Source organism: Gossypium raimondii, chromosome 6, assembly GCF_025698545.1.
Source record: "Gossypium raimondii isolate GPD5lz chromosome 6, ASM2569854v1, whole genome shotgun sequence".
Lineage (NCBI taxonomy): Eukaryota > Viridiplantae > Streptophyta > Magnoliopsida > Malvales > Malvaceae > Gossypium > Gossypium raimondii.
The window spans coordinates 56,774,302-56,795,159 of NC_068570.1; the positions used below are offsets into that span (position 1 = coordinate 56,774,302).

At 34.3% G+C, this 20,858-nt stretch overlaps 4 protein-coding genes across 5 annotated transcripts; 1 reads left to right on the top strand and 3 right to left on the bottom strand.

Moving 5' to 3' along the window:
• Positions 1 to 4,959: 4,959 nt before the first annotated feature.
• Positions 4,960 to 8,501, top strand: LOC105772740 (uncharacterized). Of its 2 annotated transcripts, none has more exons than XM_012594158.2 (6): positions 4,960 to 5,274; positions 6,392 to 6,464; positions 6,554 to 6,647; positions 7,147 to 7,290; positions 7,384 to 7,441; positions 7,598 to 8,501. In XM_012594158.2, exons 1-6 carry the CDS (start codon positions 5,242 to 5,244, stop codon positions 8,138 to 8,140), a joined length of 945 nt encoding a protein of 314 aa, XP_012449612.1. In that variant the 5' UTR covers positions 4,960 to 5,241; the 3' UTR covers positions 8,141 to 8,501. The 2 variants fall into 2 exon arrangements, with proteins under 2 accessions (XP_012449612.1, XP_052488436.1); XM_052632476.1 differs by lacking the exon at positions 4,960 to 5,274 and adding an exon at positions 5,672 to 6,209.
• A 200-nt stretch (positions 8,502 to 8,701) lies between these two features.
• Positions 8,702 to 10,453, bottom strand: LOC105772742 (cysteine proteinase inhibitor 12). The gene is made up of 4 exons (XM_012594161.2): positions 9,751 to 10,453; positions 9,485 to 9,589; positions 9,184 to 9,329; positions 8,702 to 9,091 (listed from the first exon to the last, which is right to left on the bottom strand). The coding sequence occupies exons 1-3, from the start codon at positions 10,256 to 10,258 to the stop codon at positions 9,274 to 9,276; spliced, it is 669 nt and encodes a 222-aa protein (XP_012449615.1). The 5' UTR covers positions 10,259 to 10,453; the 3' UTR covers positions 8,702 to 9,091; positions 9,184 to 9,273.
• A 141-nt stretch (positions 10,454 to 10,594) lies between these two features.
• Positions 10,595 to 11,732, bottom strand: LOC105772741 (cysteine proteinase inhibitor 6). Its single transcript, XM_012594159.2, has 3 exons — positions 11,195 to 11,732; positions 10,980 to 11,125; positions 10,595 to 10,907 (listed from the first exon to the last, which is right to left on the bottom strand). Exons 1-3 carry the CDS (start codon positions 11,628 to 11,630, stop codon positions 10,770 to 10,772), a joined length of 720 nt encoding a protein of 239 aa, XP_012449613.1. The 5' UTR covers positions 11,631 to 11,732; the 3' UTR covers positions 10,595 to 10,769.
• Positions 11,733 to 12,526: 794 nt separating this feature from the next.
• Positions 12,527 to 16,277, bottom strand: LOC105772739 (uncharacterized). Its single transcript, XM_012594157.2, has 7 exons — positions 15,823 to 16,277; positions 15,393 to 15,592; positions 14,299 to 14,901; positions 13,981 to 14,131; positions 13,683 to 13,859; positions 13,245 to 13,414; positions 12,527 to 13,150 (listed from the first exon to the last, which is right to left on the bottom strand). Exons 1-7 carry the CDS (start codon positions 16,088 to 16,090, stop codon positions 13,043 to 13,045), a joined length of 1,677 nt encoding a protein of 558 aa, XP_012449611.2. The 5' UTR covers positions 16,091 to 16,277; the 3' UTR covers positions 12,527 to 13,042.
• Positions 16,278 to 20,858: the final 4,581 nt, after the last annotated feature.

Here is a 20,858-nt window from a genome sequence, read left to right on the forward strand (position 1 = left end):
TCCACTCCTCCTGGGTCGTATCCACCATAGTACAGCACTCCTACCGGCTTAAGTTCGTCGATGACGTTCGGGGCATATAATTTTTCTTCCAAGTTTCGCACTCCCCTACTTACGACTGAAGAGGATGTTGATCGTCACAATCACCTACAACGTGAACGTCAACCCCCGCAGAAATATACCCCTAGGACCACACCATCAAACCATCAACTTTAAGGGCTTCTTGCAATTTAAATATTACAAAGTTTGTACTTTTTTATTCTAATAAAATATAAATTAAGAAAAAGACAATCTTTGTATTTATTTAATTAGATTAATTGCAACATTAAAACTTGGAACAAACTTTGTGGTCATAAATTAGATTAATTGCAACATTACAACATTACAACATTAAAATTTGGAGCAAACTTTGTAGTCATAAATTAGAACATTACAACATTACAACATTAAAATTTGGAACAAACTTTATAATATAAATTTTGTAATATAAATTAAATACATTACAATATTAAAAATTGGAACAAACTTTGTAATATAAATTAGGTACATTAGATTACATAAGCTCAATTCCTACCCGATCGTGACGATTGTCCAATATGGTAGTTTCGTTTCGAGCATTTACTTCGATTATGACCAGCTAATCTGCATAATCCACAACGCTTACCGTCAGATTTCTCCTTAATGTCCATTTCATTATGGATTCAGGATGATTGCGGACGACCTTTTGAATTCCTACGCAACCTTTTGTCTAGGATAAGCTCGAAAGATGTCGGAAGCACCTCCAACATAGATAGGTCAAGTAGGATGGGGAACTCATTCTCCCAGACACGCAACGTGCGCTTAAGGGCGTACACATCATCGACAAATTGTTCAACATTGAGCAAGACTTTAGCATATGCTGTCACGACATGCGTAAATGGATAAAAAAGTGTTTGGAATCTCTTGCAATCGCACCGTCTATTTCGGATATCAACTCCATAGGACCTAGATAGTATACCGGGTCGACGATCGATGGTCTCTGTAACTCAAAACGGTTCAAGACATCGTGAATATACTTCTACATTCATCAACCTCGCAATCCGACGGTTTGCAACCATTGCATCCTTAACATCTTCAACAAACACGTGTTTCGCCTCCATCTGGTTGACTTGTTGCTGACCCATTCTTGGCATCAAGGTAGCCAATCTGTAGAATGTAGCCGAGAAGACAGATGAAATTAGGTACAATGGATTACGTAAGCTTAATTCCTACCCATCGTGACAATTGTCCAATATGGTAGTTTCGCTGCGAGCATTTATTCCGATTATGACCAGCTAATCTGCATAATCCACAACGCTTAACGTCGGATTTCTCCTATGGATTCAGGATAATTGCGGACAACCTTTCGAATTCCTACGCAACCCTTTGTCTAGGACAAGCTCAAAAGACGTCGGAAGCACCTCCAACATAGACAGGTTAGATAGGACGGGGAACTCATTCTCCCAGACACGCAACGTGTTCTTGAGGGTGTACACATCATCAACAAATCGTTCAACTTTGAGCAAGACTTTGCACATGTTGCCCCGACATGCGTAAATGGATAAAGAAGTGTTTGGAACCTTTTACAATCGTACCGTCTATTTCGGAGATCAACTTCATAAAACCTAGATAGTATAACGGGTCGACGATCGATGGTCTCTGTAACTCGAAACGTTTCAAGTCATCTTGAATATACTTCTACATTCATCGACCTCGCAATCCGATGGTTTGCAACCATTACATCATTGACATCTTCAACAAACACGTGTTCCGCCTCCATCTGGTTGACTTGTTGCTGACTCATTCTTGGCATCAAGGTAGCCAACCTGTAGAATGTAGCCGAGAAGACAGATGAAATCGAAAGATGTCGTGTTTTCAACAATATAGTATTGATCCCTTCCACCAAGTTTGTGGTCATTTGACCATAACAAAAGCCCTCTTCAAAAATTTGAGCACATTGTCACGGCTCAATGGTACCCAACCACTGTCGAAAAGATGTGTTCGTTTGACCCTCCATGTTACTCTCAAGTCGAGTTATTCTTTGGTGGAAAATGTGTGGCGAAAAATGTGTGGCTCTAGCTCGTGCGTTGTATATGTATTAAGAAAAGATAAGTTACAGTATTGCCCTAAAACATTAAAACTTATATTGAAAAGATAAGGTTATCCTTTACCCATTCTCACAACTTGTCTCCTCCAGTCTGTATTTTTATAATCTCGATGGAAGTTAGCCGCGATGTACCGGATGAAGTAAACGGATCTCTATGGTATATCAGAATGCCTAATGGCGGTAATTAATCCTTTCCTTCTATCGGAGACGGTGCAAATATTATCATTGCTAATAACATACCTACGATTCTATGTTCTCCTTATCTATGATGGCAAATGCTATCGGGAGCACGTTCTTGTTACCGTCTTGAGCAACCATAAGAAGTAGGATCTGTGTATATTTTCCGTATAGCTAGGTTCCATATACTTGCACAAATAGCTTGTAGTGGGGAAATGCGCGCGCACATGGATCAAATGTCCAGAACATCCGATAGAAAATTCTTTTTCTCGATTGTAGTTGGTCACCCGAGCCGTAATAAGGTAATGTCTGTAACTCAATGACAGTCCCCGGTACGTACTCCCTTATAGCGGCTACCCATCCCTATAGCTCATTATACGACGCATCGAAATCCCCGTACAATTGCCCCATTGCCATCTGTTTTGCTATCCACGCCTTTCGGTATGATACTTGATACTAGAATCGTGCTTGCATTTCGGCAATCAGTACCGAAACTTTAATGGTCGGCATATTCTTCACCATTGGCATGATACACATACAGATAGTTTTGAAATCAAGTTTTCGATGATCTTCTATCATATGTGTTGATGTGTATGTGTGAGGCTCAACAAATTTTCATATCTCTCACATCTGCGAATTTTGAATAAATGTAACTCGTACCCGCCAATTGCAGCCTTCCGCTGACTTCCAACACTTCCGAATATATAATGTCGGTTTAGACACTACGACTCTTTAGTCCACTGATATATTCATATTATGCCGCTTAATAGCAAATATGCATTCTTCCTTACTTTCAAATCTCTAGCCTACGAACAACTCCCCAAGATCGGAATCTACGGCTAGCCGGTGAGCATGTAGTATTTCAGGGTACTCCGGGAACTCGGCTATATGCGCCGCGTCTGGGTCTATGAGTGACGTGTGTGGCCCAGGATTATTGTGTATCACAATACGTCGAATCTAGTTCCCCACTGAAGGCGCGTTAATGATTCCATCGTCATTCATGCCTTCATCGTCAATATCATCGAGGACCTCGTCCACGTCGAGATCACTATCACTATCGACCTCTTGATCACAAAGATCACTACTATCGTATCCATCATCACCAACCACATCAATATCGGGTGCAACATTAAGATCGATATCGATCTCGCGTATAGTTGATTCACTATCAACGTACGATATTTGAGCCACCATACACAGTTCTTCAGCTCCATGTTCTTCACCAGATGCAGTGAGATCTTCAGTTGGCTCCACACCAGCTAACTCAACAAATAACTGAATCAGTGTATTTTGGTCACTTCGATTCCCACATTAAAGTGCGATCATTGTCTCCACGTCTTCATCGTTTACAAGTTTCATTTCGGTGAATTTGATGGGATTTGTCGAAACTGGGAACTTGTAGAAAAATTTCGAAATCCTTTTCCCACAACGTCTAACAATTTTGCACTAATCATTTCCTTCATATCATCAAACGAGACATTCATTTCTATTAAATCTCATTGCTATTTGTTGCTGACATTCAAATAAACATCCAATGGTTGTTGTCAAGATGATTCCATCGAAATAAACGCATACGAAAAATTGGTTATCCATTTTCAATACTCAATCTGTTAAAAAAATAAACAAAAATTCTCAAAACAATTTTTATTTATTTTTTGTTGTTATCACTAACTAACAATTAATTTATAATAGTTACTAACATAAAACTTTCAAATATTTTAAAAAATTTAAAACATAACATTCACAATAAACACATAATTAATCTAAACATAAAACATACTAACAAATCATAATAAACAAAATAACTTTAAAACAAAACATAAAAATAACACTAAACAAACTACATAATACTAACAAAATATTTTTTTCTTATCATTATTTATTCTATTTGAAAATAACAATAAAAATAATAATACATTTTCTGAAAATAACAATAAAAATAATAATACATTTTCTTTCTTTCTTTCTTCTCTTTTCTTTCTTTCTTCTGCTATTTATTTTTTTTACTGCTGCTTTAAAATAGAGGTAGAAGGGGGGGAGTGGGTGTCGCCTATGGGGATGGTGTGACCGATGCCGCCTATGGGGAAGGCGTGACTGGTGGCTGTCAGAACTAGGGTGGTGCCGCCTATGCACCACCCTAAGTGTACCATTTTGGTACATAATTTTTGAAAGATACCAAATAAATATTTTTTTAATATTATTTTAGTAAAAACCCGTCAATTTTTTATATAAATATTAAGTGAATTTTTTATCTTAAAAAGTTGTACCAATAAATTTAATAAAAAATTATCATTGTTAATAAATAAACCTAAATTTTTAAATAAAATAAATGATAATGATAATAACATTTCATATTTATCTTCTAAACATCAATCATATATGTGTAATAACCAAGGTAAGATATTATATAAAATTCAAAATAAATAAATAAAAAGCCAAAAAAAAAAATATCTGTAAATATCGTTGTCAGTTATGAAACATTAAAAACAGCCAAATAAAGTAATCACACGTGTCACGAACGATTTCTCTTCTTTAAATCAACTAATAAAGTCGACTGTTTAAACAAATAAATTAACCAACCTGTCAATTTATCAACCAATATCCACTTGACTTTTTTTTTTCTTCTTTGGAATTTTCTTTTTGTCAAACTTGAACCTGTGTTCGGTTTTGAAACAAAAGACTTCTCTGTTCATGTTTTTGGTTTTTCAGAACTAAATGGAAAAAGAAGAAAAAAAAAAAAGCAGTCTTGGATCTGAAATGGTTTTTTTCTTTTGGTTAGATTTTTATTTTTTTTAAATTTTTTTCATAATTTGAAATTATTAGAACAACATCGAATTTTTTTTTCTGAACTTGTTTTTTTAATATATTTATTTCGATTGTCTCTTTTCCTTTTTATTTTTAATATTTTAATAATTTAATGTTCCAAATCTGACACCCAAATCATGAGAAAGAAGCTCGATACCCGTTTCCCAGCTGTAAGTTCTTTCTTCTTCTTTTTTTCTCCTTTTATTTTTCATTGAATTTGTTTAATTTCCTTTTTTTTAATACGATGTTAATTTGATTTGGGTATTCGATTTTTTATTGATTCGATGGAAAATGAAATCTGGGTCTTTTTTTTTTATTAAAGTTTTTGATGTTGTGATTGCCTTTTGTTGTTGCGATTCCGATTTATACGATCTAGGTCATCATTAGTTTACCATAGAATAGTTGATTGTGTGTTCAATATTTAGGGTTTTTGGATATTTAGTTCAAAATTGTTTTAACTATATGGATTTTTCATGGACGGTGTTGTTTGATTTGTGTTTTTTCCTTGTTCTATGAAAGCCCAGGTTGGTTTAATAATTTTTATTTATTGTTTCTTCGAAATTGATCGATTTTTATGGAACTATGGGGGTTAAATTTCCCAAATATTATTTGATAATTCTTAGGCTGCTGAATATCTTGCTTACTTGTAGAACTTTAGTTTCTTTTCAATCATGTTCTAGTTTAGTGTTGATATCCTTAGCATTTGTGTTATTCCGACTCTTCGTTTTTATTGAAGTACCCATACCCGGACATGGGTACGATAATATGACCTTCCAACGATGTTAGAAATGGGGAAAAAGAAAAGAAACTTCGAAGAAATTGAACATACCGATGTCGAACACTATCCACATCCGACACTCGCACATAAGTTTGAGTAACATAGATTCGCAGCATTCTACTACTCACACCGGAGTTGGCATATGGCACTTGGAACTTGCATTATGTTGATCAGTTGATGGTATTAAATCAGCAACTTACAATGACATGTGTCACACGATGTCTCATTTGATGGATTGATAACGACGTTGATGAGTCAAAGATCCCATCTTCTTGTCTTGATATACTCTATATTTAACAAACCTTGTCGGGTTTCTTACTTGTCATGGTGCGTGCTGCTGTTTTATATTAGGATAACCCGATATTAGTATATAAATTTGATTGCTTAAGATGCACAGTTTTATGGTTCCACAAGTCGACGTATTGTTGCATCTTTCAAGCCGTTTTTTATCTCAAAAAATTATGCTTGTGATAAAGTGCTGAAACTTTCAAATGTATTTGTTTTTTCAGGCTCGCATTAAAAAGATTATGCAAGCAGATGAAGATGTCGGGAAGATTGCATTAGCGGTGCCTGTTTTAGTTTGTGAGCAGCTATAACTTTTCACGATTTGCCGAAATAATTCTTTCATGCATGTATATTACTTGATCACGCATCTTTCCGTTACTTTGCAGCAAAAGCATTGGAATTGTTTCTACAAGACCTTTGTGATCATACGTATGAGATTACTCTTCAGAGGGGAGCAAAGACCATGAATTCATTGCATTTGTAAGTGAATAATTAGCGTTTTCTTTTTGTACCGTGCAATATCTGTGGTCTACTTTAGGGTTTGATGTTCTTTTCTGCATTTATTATGAATAAACGTTCTTTGAATGCTTTGCTTCACATTTCTTGATTAGTCTACATGTATTAGCGATGTAGATAGGAACAAAACAAATACAAAATGCCTTAAACACTTTTGGAGTTTTACCTTAAATGCCTTAAATACAAGTTTTCCCACAGCTTTTGTCGATTTCATTTCATTTATGTTGGACTTGGTCCGGATTTCCTCCTTTCGGGTCTGGAAGTATCATAAATCTGCTATGAGGGAAAAAATAATATATTTTTTCATCCTTTCTCGATCATGCTACAGATTTGGATTAACAAGCCTTGTAATCAGCACGGTTTCTTATTATGCGTCTCTGGATCTCATTCTTTGTTACCCTTAGTGTTATGTATTTTCAGTGTATTGTCCATTGTTCTAACAAAAGTTTTAAATAAACTGCAGAAAGCATTGTGTACAGAGCTACAATGTATTCGATTTTCTGAGGGACATTGTTAGCCGGGTTCCTGACTATGGTCATGGCCATTCTGATGCTACTGCTGCTGCTGCTGCTGGTGGTACTGATGATCGAACTATTTCGCGGAGAAGGTTAGTGAAACCCTGGCTTTTTCCTGTTTCTCACTTCTCGAGTTGTAAAAAAGGTCTCTTATTTGGTGATACTTTTTCGTATCATTCTGCCAGGAAAGCTACTGGAGATGAGGTCAATGACAGTGATGAAGAATCAAAGAGAAGCAGAATGGTAAGATGGCTTACTTTCATATAAGAATTACTGGGTTTGTTTGATGCAGTGCGTGTTATACCACATGTATTATAATGTCATTATTGGAGCATGCCATTTATGTCCGTGAATTTAAGTACTTTCACTAACACCTTCCCTCACTTGTATTCAACGCAGCATGATATGGGTCATGCAGGCACCAGTGGCAGAGGGAGAGGCCGGGGACGAGGCAGGGGTCGTGGAAGAGGAGCTCGAAATGTGGAAAGAGATGCTCATCGTGAAATAGAACCAGAACCCTGCTCAACTCTTCAGCAAAACAACAAAAGTCATTCAACCTCGGGAATGGTGATAGATGATGGTTCCGAGTTGAAGGAACCGGTGAAAGAGAACACAGCTGCTGAAGATGCCAATCAAGCTGTTCGGAATTTTGATCTGAATGCCGAGGTAGATGAGAATGTGGATACAAAAGCCTCAGCAACTGCTGCTAAAGTTGCTGCACCTGCATCCTCAGTCGGTGTTGCTAGTGCCACTGCTGCACCAGCAGCGCCAGCTGCAGCAGCTCAGCCTTCTACAGCAGAGCCTACAACAGAGGCCAAACATGAAGAATACCCAGGCTGGTCTCTTTCGGATATGGACAAGATAGCTATCGATCCTCTTCAACTTGCTCGGCTTGGTGGAAGGTTAGACGAGGATGAAGAAGATTATGATGAGGAAGGGTGAGTAGCTCGAAACTGGACTCCTAGAAAAAGTAGTGGTTGAGATCAGATTAGCAACCCAGTAGGAAAACCCGAAAATAGTCGGGATGACCTTATTGGAGTATGGAAGTATATCCCATGTAGGTCTCTCAAGGACTCAAATGGATTTCTCTTCTCTATCTCTTTATTTATCTGTCACGGTTCGTTTTCTGTTATAGCATTTGCTAACATAACTTTAAAATGGTAGATTCTCACAGCCGAAAGACACTAGTCCACAAACCTACTTGTTATGCCACGAGAAATTTGCGGTTCCGTAGTGTAACTATGATCTTATTGTTCTTTCCATTTCGATTTAGCTCATTAACTTTAGTTTCATGATTGTCAAATGCATTAGTACTGTCCATTTCTTCAATTTCATTAACCAAGTTAAGCAATGGGAAGAACATGTTTGCCCGCCCGTGTTGCAAAAAGGAGCAATTCGGATCCCTCCCCATTGCTGGAACTAAAACTGGGTAGTCTTTGAAGCTTTTGAGCTTGTGATAGATCATAGATGCATGGATGAATTGCATCTTTCTTTCCATGCATGAGAATTATAATACAATATATATACATATTTCAATGACATGAAACTAATAGTAGGATTAACAATTTAACAGCATACCATATGTAACTATGTTGCCCTTGACCCTTATTTTCTTTAATTATACACCCATTCAGTGCCTACCCGAGTACGTAATCCCCGAAAAATCTTTCAAATGCATTACAGATATTAATATTCAATACTCACACACAACTCTTAAATAACGTAGACTATTATATGGTAACATTAGCATCTAGAGAGATGTGGCTCAATGCAACTGAGATGGAAAATTCCTTGCCTCTTATGGTCTACCTCCACCTTCAATTTCTCTTCCTCCTCTCCTCTCTTCACTATGAGAACCAATTCGATTCTCACCTAATCTTCCACCACCTATGTCTGAGATTCAAATGAAAACGAAATTACATATAAACTCGGATTCAATTACAATAAAGCAATAAGAAAATAAAAGCTTCCCGTTTACAGCATACCTCGGCATTGGCATGAACGATTTCTTTAAGTTGATAAAGCACAAGGGAATTTGATCTCTGCTGAATGGTCTTCAGAGCATGAGTTGCAGCTTATTCAACTAAAGGATCGTGCGTCGGAATACATTGCAAACCAGGGCCATGGCCATCTATTTTGGAGCAAATAATTAATTTGGGTTCAATATGAAATAATATATATATATACTCTTAGGTTTTCTTTCCACTCCCTCGTATTTTTTAACTCTTTCATCCGATCAAACACACCCTCGAATTTTGGGTGTTATTTCAATACAACGATAGTTACCTTTAGTTTTCCATCTAGCAAACGAGTAATAATCAGATCCCATGCGCTTTGCTCTTCGCTTCTTTGCGTAAGAGCTCCTGCCTGTACCGGGTAAAGGCTGCACAACTGCAAAATAGGAAAGGAGATATTCTTCATATCGTATCCCCCTGCATGAGTATTCTTAATAAGATACAAACTCTTTTTTTCTTTTTCTTTTTCTTTTCTTTTCTGAAATGCCGATAATTTCCTACAATAACTATTCGAAGAAAATTTGAGTAATGAAGAACCTTTGTTGACCACAAGATCGGAAGTAGTAGAAGAAGGGGAAGCATGAGCATCACCGGCATGTTTAAATTCCTGCAACTGCTTGAAGTTCGACCAAGGTTTGACCCACACTTTGGCCTCATAAAGCTTCTTTCCGCCGGCATCAATGGCTTCCACCGTCAAATGGTGAAGCCTCCCGACTACCAGTGGCTCGGCTGCTTGATCCACCCTCACAAACACAACCGTACCGTCCTCTCTATTGTTGTGCTCATCGATAGCAAAGCAAGCGACGTTTTCGAGCTCTACGTTGATTGCCGAACCTCCGCCCAAAGTGACTGCGGTGGTGGTGGTCATTGGTTCTAAGCTGAGGGTTAATTCCGCAGAGAGATTGATGAAGAAGAGAATTGAGATTGGTGTGGAGGATGAAAATGGAGAAGGCTCAAATGAATAATTTATTCTCACACTGTAGCTATTTTTTTCCTTTGGTTCTTGTCCCAAGTGTAACTCATCATGGTTGTAAGAAATTCTCATCGTGGTTGTCCGGATTAATGCAAAAATTTAGGTTGCTCGATTTAGAATTGAGATTAAAATTTTGTTCAAATTTGATTTAAATAATTAAATAAATAAATTCGAGTTTAATTTGCATGTGTTAAATTTTTTTATATTTTTTATATAAAAATAAATTTAAAAATATAATACATTAAAAATATTTTATACTATAATTACAATTTAACAATAGTAGCAAAATTAATAATAAAATAAAAGTTAAATAATACCCAAATAAAAATAATAAAATAATAATAAACAGTAGTAAAACAATAATAAACAGTAATAATAAACAATTGTAAAAAATTTTAAGCAAATTCGTGCCAACCTAAAAAGATCTTTCCGATTTTATTTTTTATCCAAACTTATTTTTCAACAATTTCATAAGATTTGGATAACATTAGGAATTTCCACTCTTTAATGTTTTCAAGTATAAAAGGATATAATCTTCCAAGAATCCATTGCCAAACCAACACATATTTGCATCCAAATGGGTTCAAGAGTGATGTGGCTCAATGCGGTTGAGATGGAAAGTTCCATGGCTCAAATGCTGTACTTCCACCGTCAACTTCTCTTCCTTGTCTCCTCTCTTAACCTTCAGAACCATTTCAAGTTTGGTCAAATCTTCCACCACCTGTGTATTTCCACTTTCATGTCAAAACCACTTCACTTCAATAATATTATTAAACAGGATGACACACCATACCTCAGCATTGGCATGAAGGATTTCTTTGAGTTCATAAGGCACAAGGGAATTTGATCTCTGCTGAATGGCTTTGAGAGCATGATTTGCAGCACCTTCAACTACAGGGTCATGTATTGGCACACCTTGCAATCCATGGCCATGCCCATCTATTTTCACCCAATAATTTATCTAAGTTTAATATCAACAATCAAAGAGGATTTGAGTTATGAACAAACCTTTCTTGATACCAAGATCCGAAGTTGTACAAGAAGGGGAATCATCGGCATGTTTAAACTCCTGCAATTCCTTCACGTTCATCCATGGCTTGACCCACACTTTAGCCTCATAAAGCTTCTTTTTTCCACCATCAATGGCTTCCACAGTCAAATGGTGAAGCGTCCCCGCCACCACTTGCTCCGTTGCTTTCACCACCCTCACAAACTCAACCATACCCTTCTCTTTCTTGTTGTGCTCATCGACGGCGAAGCGAGCGACGTTTTCGAGCTCCGCGCTGTTTTGGGATCTGCCGGACGGGCGAAATCCGCCCAAATTGGCGGCGGTGGTGGCCATTGGTTCAGAGCTGAGAGTTGATTCCGCAAAGAAATTGTTGAAGAAGAGAATTGAGATTGGTATGTAGAATAAAAAAGAGATTGCGAAACTGGGATTTCGCATTTGGGTTTATATAGAAAATTTTCAGGATGAATCTAAAGAATTTTCTATTATGATTTTGAATCAAATTAAAGGTTTTTCTACTTTCGCCATTTTAACTTGAGCTAAGCAAAGAATATTGAAGCTTAAGTTGAAATACAACTTTAAGGTTAATTTCACAATAGGTCCTCTAACTATGACTTGAATTTTAAATTAATCTTTAAATTTTAAAACATTCTAATTAATTCTCATAATATTAATATCATATCAGTTAAATCCTTCCATCAACTTAGCCATTAGCTTTCACATAAAATGCTACCTCAAATTTTATGTTAAGCATATTTAAACATATAAGTTAAATTGAAAATATATACTTACTATATTGACAGTTTAGATCTAATATATTCAGAAAAAAATAGTTTTTTCCTAAATTTTAATGAAACTATTTTTATGATTTGTTCATAAATACACGTGTTTACAATTTGGTCTACATAATTTAAATATGTATAATATCAAATTTGAAGCTGACTAAAAACCTGATTAATATAATTTTAATATTTTAAAGATTTAATTATAATTTTTCAAATTTAAGAACCATTTTGATGCAATTAATCCAACTTTTCCTTAATTTGTAAGCAATGCAAAACCCCTTCATCACTAAGAAAGAACTCAAAATATAATATTTATTGCTCAAAATATAGTATTTATAGCATGATTGTTGGAACTATAGATTGAATTAAACAATAATTGAAGTATCAATCCAAAAGAGACCATTGTTCAGTTGATTTGAGAACCAATCCGAACCGAATTAAAAATTGGGAATTTTTTAATAATTTATTTAATTAAACTAGATAAACCGATCAAACCGATAACCTAGCGATAGTGTGACATTAGATTAAGATATCATGAACATGATCATATGTAAAAAGTTGGATTTATTTCATAGATCATAACAAGTTCAGAAATTATGATTACAAGATTCACTGAACACATATTGTATATAATTCAATACAACACAAACTCCAGTAAGGAGGAAAAAAACAAAGAGAAAATGATTAAAAAAAGTTCAGAAGATGGGGAAAGATAAAAAGTAGAGTTTTTGAGTTTTTTTTTTGTTTTTGTTTTGTTTTCACTGCAAATAGTGTCTCAAAGTGCTTCAAAAACAAACACTAAAATGCTTGAAATCAAATACTGCACTTTTTAAGACACTTTTAAAACCATGGAGGATTACATGAGATTTGAAATATGCCCCATGTGAGATTATCCATAGGTAAGAAGCAATGAATGAGCTTCTCCGATGATTTTCGGAGGAAAAAGAGGGTGAGAATCAGGATGTCTTTCTCCATCAAAAAGCTGTATGACGAAAAAACGAAAACCGGAAAACAAGAGCAAACTAAGGGTTTAAGGATGACAGTATGTATGTTTGTTATGGCTTTTCAGTTATTCCTTCTTGCGAAAACTAGTTCGGAACTCAGAAAATCTTGAGACATCGAGTAGTTTGTCGACGGTTTTGAGTTTGTCTTTGATCCTGAACGAAGCCTCACCTGTTATATTGATTCAACAGAACAATCATTAGTCCACTAAGTTTTTCCGTGTATTTAGAGTACAGATTATAGATAAGTTATTCGTAGGACAAACCTCGTATTGTTCGAGCAAGGAAGCAAACAACGTTGCAACTCCTTGAGTGACAAATTTCTGGCCAACGCAAGCACGAGCACCAGAACCGAAGGGAAGAAAAGCCGGATTCTTATTCGGATCTTTCAAAACAAAAGTACATTTCCTTTGATCTTTAAGTTCTTCAGCATGTCCTAAAGCAAAGAAAAGCGATTAGATAGCTATCGTATATTAGTACCCCGTGACACTGAACGCAAACTAAATCCAAAAGAACTGACATGATCATAACACATAAGAGTATTTATCGGAAAAATGTATGATTTTATCTCGCGTAAGCTACATGGACAAGAAGAAGTCATTCCAGTGTATAAACATATAGCTTTGTGCTAAATCAGCAAACAATACATAGCATAAACAAATCCGACCTAATAGACAGACATTTTGGAAAAAGTAGAGTGAAACCTGCAATGGACGCATCCATGTTTGGTGAAGCGGATGTCTTTTCTGTCTTAGACAGAAAACGATATGGATTAAATTTGCCAGCATCATTTCCCCTAGAATCATCGGTCTGCACCAACTGCATAGGTACGACAAGTATTGCTCCAGCCGGCACAATTACACCAGACTTAAGCCTCAAATCTTCAAAACACACAAGAATAATATTTGTATCAGTGACCATATAAGTAATAAATGTACCTGTTGCAAATTCCATGTCGATATTCAATGTAGTTCTCGTTTAATGACTCAAAAAACTGCTTACCGTGTTTCAGAGAACACCTCTGTAGCAAAGGTCCGGCTGGCATAACACGAGCAGACTCATAGATAGTTGCCCACAATAAAGGCATCTTCTCTACAACAGGTTGAGCTTTGTCCTCCGAACCTTTCTTTGCCATGATTATCTCTGAGTATATCTGCAGAAGTTCAATTCCAAAGACATAAATCAACTGCAACCTGGGACCTTCAACTTCAAACTCGAACGTGAATATATATAAGGGTCTTTTAAGTTTTTAGTAAGTCCTAAGAGTACAGGAGTTAACGATAACGGGAAAACACAGAAACCGGAATAGAGAATGCTTACCTTATGCTGTATTTCTGGATGTGTAACAAGCCTCATCAACATATTATTAATCAAACCTCCGGTTGTTAAGCATCCATGGAACAGCAAGCTCATAATATTGCCGCAAGATTCATCTCTTACATTATGACGGCCATTAATCTCTTGCAGGGAAATGTTATCTTGCAAAAAGACGCCGGCCTCCATTCCAAGATTCGCGCTTGGTTCCATGTGACGGTATTGCCTGTATTTACTGCACTGTTGAACAAGGTCTTGAGTTAGCCATTTCAACTCTGTACATAATCGTCGATACCTCCAAAATCCTTGTTTCCAAAAGGGAATGACACTATACGATGCCCAAAAGCAAGCATCTTTAGCAACCATCATCAACAGCTCCTCGTAAATAGTAGACTTCAACCAAGCCAAGAATGTGTCACCAAATATTGTAGCACCAAGCAAAGTGAAGGCCATATGCTGAGAAGTCATTTTACAATTGATACTTCCTTTGGTCATGTTCTGGTGTAATTCAGCCATGATATGATCAACAGCCTTGGTCGCGATTAAATTTGCTCTATCAAGCAACCTTACATTCAATTCAGATGCCAGTGACTCTCTTCTACTTTCTACCTAAAGAGGAAAAAGAATCCATAGATTATCAGAAGGTCGTTCGATCATGCCATCAAAGTACACATATATCGAGTATGAACACATTCTTATATATGATTGCTATTAAATAACCATTTCGTTGAAACAATTTGAAGAGCAAATAAAACATAGAACAGGTCTTGCATAGCACATGAGGAAAATTATCTTCTTCAGACTCGGATGTCAGTGACAAAACCTAAAAGAGAATGACTAGAGGTGTTAGAACCAGTTCATGTTTTAAAAATCCGGTTAGCATTCCAAATTTCACATTTTAGAACCAATTATGAAGACTCAAACTGAACTTTGGGCCCCAAATTTCGAGCAGGCTCATACGGATTGAGATCGGCTCAGCTAGATTACACCCCTATCCTTAAAGACTAACAATTGTGTTACTGACTTGGATAAGCAGTGACCATCTTCTTTACAAGTTCAACAACAACCATAACAGGTAAAAGAACTTGTAATTTAAGTACCTTATCAAAAGATGAAGCAAAGAGGGTGGATCTTCCAAAGGCCAAATTGAAAGCCTTTCCAGTAAGTGGCAATTTATCCTTAGCTTTCAACAACATCTCTTTAATAATTTCTGGTTCTTTTATTGAAACCAAAAGCTGTTTAGGACTCAACCATAACTTCACAATTGAACCATATTCCTCATGTGAATCTGACAATACCTCTTCAAAAAAAAAAACAACGGATTCCATATTTGATTAGTAAAATCAAAACCCGGATTATAAAATTCAACCCCTGATCATTTGCAATTGAAATTTTATGTAAATCTTTATAGAAAGACCATATGGTAGAAAAGTAAAAAATAGTGAGATTTGGTAAATCCATGAACAACCCAGATTCCAAAAACTCATATATTCATCATTCACATAAAAAAAAAGGAGTTTTTTTTATTACCTGTGAGATTTTGTTTGGAGAGAGTAGTGAAATAACCATAAAAGGAAGGAGAAGGAGGACCTGGGATTTTGCAAGCTTGATTCCATAGCTTAAACAACTTAAAAAGCTTATAAGAAAGAAAATAAGTAATAGTTATAAGAGAAATCCAAAGAAAAGCATTGATTTCCCAAACAGCATAGTCTCTGAGAAAACGAGAAGTTTCCATGGAGGAAACTTGACAAGAGCTAGGATTCCATGCTTGTAAAACAAAGCAAAGGAAAGGGTTCATCTTTTTTCTTTTTCAAACAGTTTGTTTCATAAGTAGGGAAATTGATGGAAAAGGTTTGGATTTTGATTGAAGGAATTGGATGAGATGAGATGAGATGAGATGGGATGCAGTTCCTGTGAAAAGAGAGAAAGAAGGAAAAATTGAAGTTAAAAGCTTTATGGTTGTGGGGGTGTGTGTATTTTTGACTTTGGGGGTGTTTGATTGATGGGACAATAATATGGGAAAAGCATGTGCCACTTGAGGAGAGACGTGGCTCCATTGACATGTCATTATTACGCCATAATTTAAGTCTTCTAATTTTCTTTGACATTCATTAGTCTTTTTTTGTATTTATTGTAAATTTTTATGTCTGTTCTAAATTTATAATTTATATGAAATTTATATTTCCGATTAATTTATTAATTTTTTATTTCATGCAATTTTATTCAAATTCGATTTTGAAAATATTAATTTTTTGTTAATTTTAAAAAATTATTTTATTTTATTTTATTTTATTGAAGTTGTATGTGTTTGTGTTATTTCTATTATAACCTCATATTTTAATTATTTTTTATTATATAAAATTGTGTGCATCTGATCATAGTTGGTTCAAAGAAAACGAAAGAAGTAAATGAGGTGATAATTAATTACTCAGAAGGGCAATGGACCTAAAGTATTTGATGTTAGGTGTAATAGAAAAATGTATTTGGAAATAGGAAATGAAAACTTTAGTACCCGTCTTTGAGATTTACCTTCGGGTTTGTGATTATCTTTCTTAATAATATCATTTTTTAGGTTCAAATCTGAGTTTTCTTTTTAAAACTATCTCGTGTAGTACCACTTTACCTAACAATTGTTGGTTAAAATCTATCATGTTTGTTTAATTCGACATCTTTTTCTTAATAGTATAAAGATTTAGAGTGAGAGTACTTGTGAAATCGATTTAATTCATGTACAGTTAAAAGAATTAAATAAGCTAATTAAATTGAAGCAGAGCTAACATTTATTGTTCAAAAATGATGTAAACATGATTATTTTTCATTTAGAGATTAACTCCAAACAAAATATTTCATCCGCAAAATCATATAAAAGCTTTCAAAATATAACTATGTTAGGCAATCAACATTGTTTTTTAAACAATAGATGTTAAATCTAGTGAATTTTAGCCTTATTCGATTCCTTTTAATCGTATAATGACTAAATTAATCCATTTAATAGTAAAAAACTAATTTAATCTGCCTTTATAATAGAGAGACCCGTCAGTACAATCACCAAAGATTTAGTATGTATCATTTTTACCTATTTTGACTTCGTTGATAAGATTTAAAATTTTCACTAAAATTTTTGTTTTTTATACAAGGTTTACTTCTACCTATAATCCCTTCACAATCCTTAAATTTGAGGAAAAACGCACTTAAGCACGCTGGAACTCAATTCTCCTAGTTGCTACAATAGCAACCGTGCCCACCGAGCTAAGGCTCAATTGACAATAAATTAAATTTTTGGTTAAAATATGTTGTTAGTCCTTATACTTTATAGAATTTGAGATTTATTCCTTGTACTTTAAAAGTTAAAATTTTAATCCTTGTATTTTTTTTCAATTTAAAAATCTCAATTCAATAATTATTGTTGTTGGTAGTTTTCATTAAAATTTGTCAACTTAACATGTTCTTTTTCATGAATTATATGCCACATCATATAACAACGACCTAATTAATATGCCAAATTGACAAATTTTGACAGAAAATACTTACGGTTTTAATGACTGAATTGAGATTTTAAAAAAAGTAAAATAAAAAGACTTAATTTTAACTTGTTAAGTATAAGGACGAAATCTCAAACTTAATCAAAGTACAAGGACTAACATCAAATTTTAACCAAAATTTGTTACAAGCAACATTAGGCAAGGGTCAGCATGAAATTTTGTTCAAAATTGGAATGATGTGAAAATCTGACATTTTGAAGAACTTTTACATCAATCATTTAAGTACTTCTAATTATTGGCCAACAGCATTCAATTCATTTTTGGTGAATGTGTTTCAGTTTAAGTTGTATTATTACATTAAAAAAATTTTGAGTTTTATTATATAGAAATTAAAAAAACTAAAAAAACGTAAAATACTCGTATTATAGGTTTTGATCATATTTGTTCATTTAGGTACAATGTCTAAAACTATCTATAGTTTCTTTACCCATAAATAGGAGGATAATGCGTTTCAGCGCACTCGAAGCCACGTCATCCTACATTGGCAACAATGTCCATGCCAATTGAGTTAAGACTCAATCAGCAAATATGCATGTTTTTTAAACACACCCTTATGCTCTAAATATATAATTTCGTGATGAAATTTCTAATAAATAAAATTTAATAAGATTTAAAGATACGTGTAAAAATTATAAACTGAAATTCAACGAATATGATTTGGTTTGTTCAAAGTTAGATATTGATATATGGGCATTAGCATTAGCAACCACTCATTGTGTGGATTGGAATCGCAATCACATGTTTCACTTTGGAAATCACATGTTTCCCCATCCATCGTTTGCCCATAAATTGTCCTTTCTTCAATCCTTTGTTTCATTCTTATGACTCAACTTCTATTCATTATTCATAGCAAAGTTCATAAATCCATTAGATATATCACAAATTTGTTGAAGTAAATTTTGTATTTGAAAAAAAACAATTAACTTTTTATTTAATTAGATGAAAAGAAAATAAATAAGATTGAAAAATTGAAGAGAAAATGATAAAAGGAAAGAAATTAAGAAAATATATATCTTTTCTCCAATAAAATTTTTCGTGATTTTATTTTGATTTTAATTTCAATCCACCATTATCGTGGTTTTATTAATGGTCTCCTAACTTTATTCTGTCCGTAGTTTCATGGTTTTATTTTGTTCACTCTGTTTACTTTGAAAATAGAGGTGGTTTTATTTTTACTTTTAAATTTTAGTCATGTTCTAGCTTATATGTGAGATTTTTCAATATAAGGGTGTCGCCAGATTTATTAGGAACTATTTTCGAATGGATTTATCATGATATATTATTGTAATGGTGATAGATTTGAGATGATGAGGAGAATGATAGGTCATCTAAGACTTGACCTTTTATGCATCATTGATGTAGTGAGTCTCTTGGGGCTTTTGAAAGTTTCTTCTTGGTTGATCGGTGTTCGTCGTCAAGTTGATTTGATGATGGCAAGGCTAGGATGAAAATTTCATTGATTTGATTAAGTTGATGCATTTCTGATTTGTTTTTGAATTATTCCAGCGTTGCAGTTACTGTCAATTTGTCTCTTTTTTTTTTTAGATTACTTTGCATACATGACATTTGTGCATTTGTTTATAGTGATTTATTTATTGTTTATAAATATTTATTTATGTGCAATGTGTTTGTATTATTGTTGTTTATGGTTTCTGTTGAGGCAAAGTAAGCTGAGAGTTGCTAAGTGGCACTCGGTAGTGCTAACTGCAAACTACCATTGAAGTGGTTTAATACTTGTCTTATTTAGTTTGATAATTTAATGAAGAAAATATTTGGACATGTTAATATGTTGTGTTATTAAAAATACTTTGGTCCATCTACGAAAACCAATCCTTGGAGTTTGAAGATGGGATTAGATTCGTGAGAATCAAATAAGTCCTTGGAATGTGGAGATCTGATTAAGATTGTTGTTGATCTTGGAGAGCAAATCTTCGATTGTGCTTTAATTATTATTAATGTAATAGCTATTTTCAAGGAACTTTGTATTCGCTTAGATTCTATGTTAGTATGGCGAACTTAATATATGTCTTAAAGTTTGTATAGGTTTTGTATGAGAGCTATGAGTGCATTCTAATCTTTTCATTTGAGGAACCATTTTGTGAAGGACTGCAAACTGATATTGTAAACATTGTTGAGTGTTTATTGCCCAAGTTCTCAGGGGAGAATTTGGAGGTGAGGATTCTAGTATTTAAGTACAAATGAGAGATCTCTATACTTGGGGAGTGATGGAGTGTGATTTACTTGTACTGTGGATTAAAGATAGTGGAATTACTCACTGAGCTAAACTCTATGAACATAGGAAAATTGAATTGCGTAAACAAACCTTGGTAATTTTTGTTTGCACAATTTTCACAATACCAAACTGTAGTGGTTATTACATTCTAACACTTCCATTACAATTTTTATTTTAAACAAATAGACAACTCGAGGTAACAACAATTTCTTTTCCCTCATCATGGCAAAGCCTCGATTATCTTAGTCCCTGGTTAAAATGAAACTCGAGTAGTTTAAGTCTCACTCAATAATCAACTATTCAATTTAAACCTTTTTAAAATAAAATTTTTTATTCTACTCAAAATTTTGTAATTTTATTTTGATCCTAACACCAATTTTTTTTTTTTACTTCGCCTCTATCTCTAATTTTACCTTCTGACACTCAAAATTTATTCTATTTTTAATTTTTTATCCTTTAAGAAAATGAAAAAAATCAATTTCATGGTAAGTTATTACCAAATTTTATCTCATTTTATTTCTCAAATATGTTATAATTCTTGCTATAAACTCTAAATACTTTCAATTCATTGCCCCATTTTCTAACTCCTAACTCCAATTAAATATCTATCCATTAGTGGTCGGCTTGTCTGTCTTTATTCTCTAAGCCACTTGCAACATTTGATTAGGGCTGCTGTCCTTATATGAACAGCTAAATAACATTTGGACTAAATAATTAATGTTATAAATAATGTTAAATTTATTTAATTAGTATAGATATTTATTTTCATATTAGGTGTACTGATTGTAGAT

Coding starts and splice junctions, on each gene's coding strand:
- LOC105772742 (XM_012594161.2), bottom strand. CDS start 10,258: ATGAGAATTTCTTACAACCATGATGAGTTACACTTGGGACAAGAACCA. Junction 9,590..9,750: donor CGATCTTGTGGTCAACAAAG/GTTCTTCATTAC, acceptor CCTATTTTGCAG/TTGTGCAGCCTTTACCCGGT. Junction 9,330..9,484: donor TGCTAGATGGAAAACTAAAG/GTAACTATCGTT, acceptor GCTCCAAAATAG/ATGGCCATGGCCCTGGTTTG.
- LOC105772739 (XM_012594157.2), bottom strand. CDS start 16,090: ATGAACCCTTTCCTTTGCTTTGTTTTACAAGCATGGAATCCTAGCTCT. Junction 14,902..15,392: donor TTGCTTCATCTTTTGATAAG/GTACTTAAATTA, acceptor TTTCCTCTTTAG/GTAGAAAGTAGAAGAGAGTC. Junction 13,860..13,980: donor GAGGTGTTCTCTGAAACACG/GTAAGCAGTTTT, acceptor TGTGTTTTGAAG/ATTTGAGGCTTAAGTCTGGT.
- LOC105772740 (XM_012594158.2), top strand. CDS start 5,242: ATGAGAAAGAAGCTCGATACCCGTTTCCCAGCT. Junction 6,465..6,553: donor AGCGGTGCCTGTTTTAGTTT/GTGAGCAGCTAT, acceptor GTTACTTTGCAG/CAAAAGCATTGGAATTGTTT. Junction 6,648..7,146: donor ACCATGAATTCATTGCATTT/GTAAGTGAATAA, acceptor AATAAACTGCAG/AAAGCATTGTGTACAGAGCT.
- LOC105772741 (XM_012594159.2), bottom strand. CDS start 11,630: ATGCGAAATCCCAGTTTCGCAATCTCTTTTTTATTCTACATACCAATC. Junction 11,126..11,194: donor GGATCTTGGTATCAAGAAAG/GTTTGTTCATAA, acceptor GGGTGAAAATAG/ATGGGCATGGCCATGGATTG. Junction 10,908..10,979: donor TCCTTCATGCCAATGCTGAG/GTATGGTGTGTC, acceptor GGAAATACACAG/GTGGTGGAAGATTTGACCAA.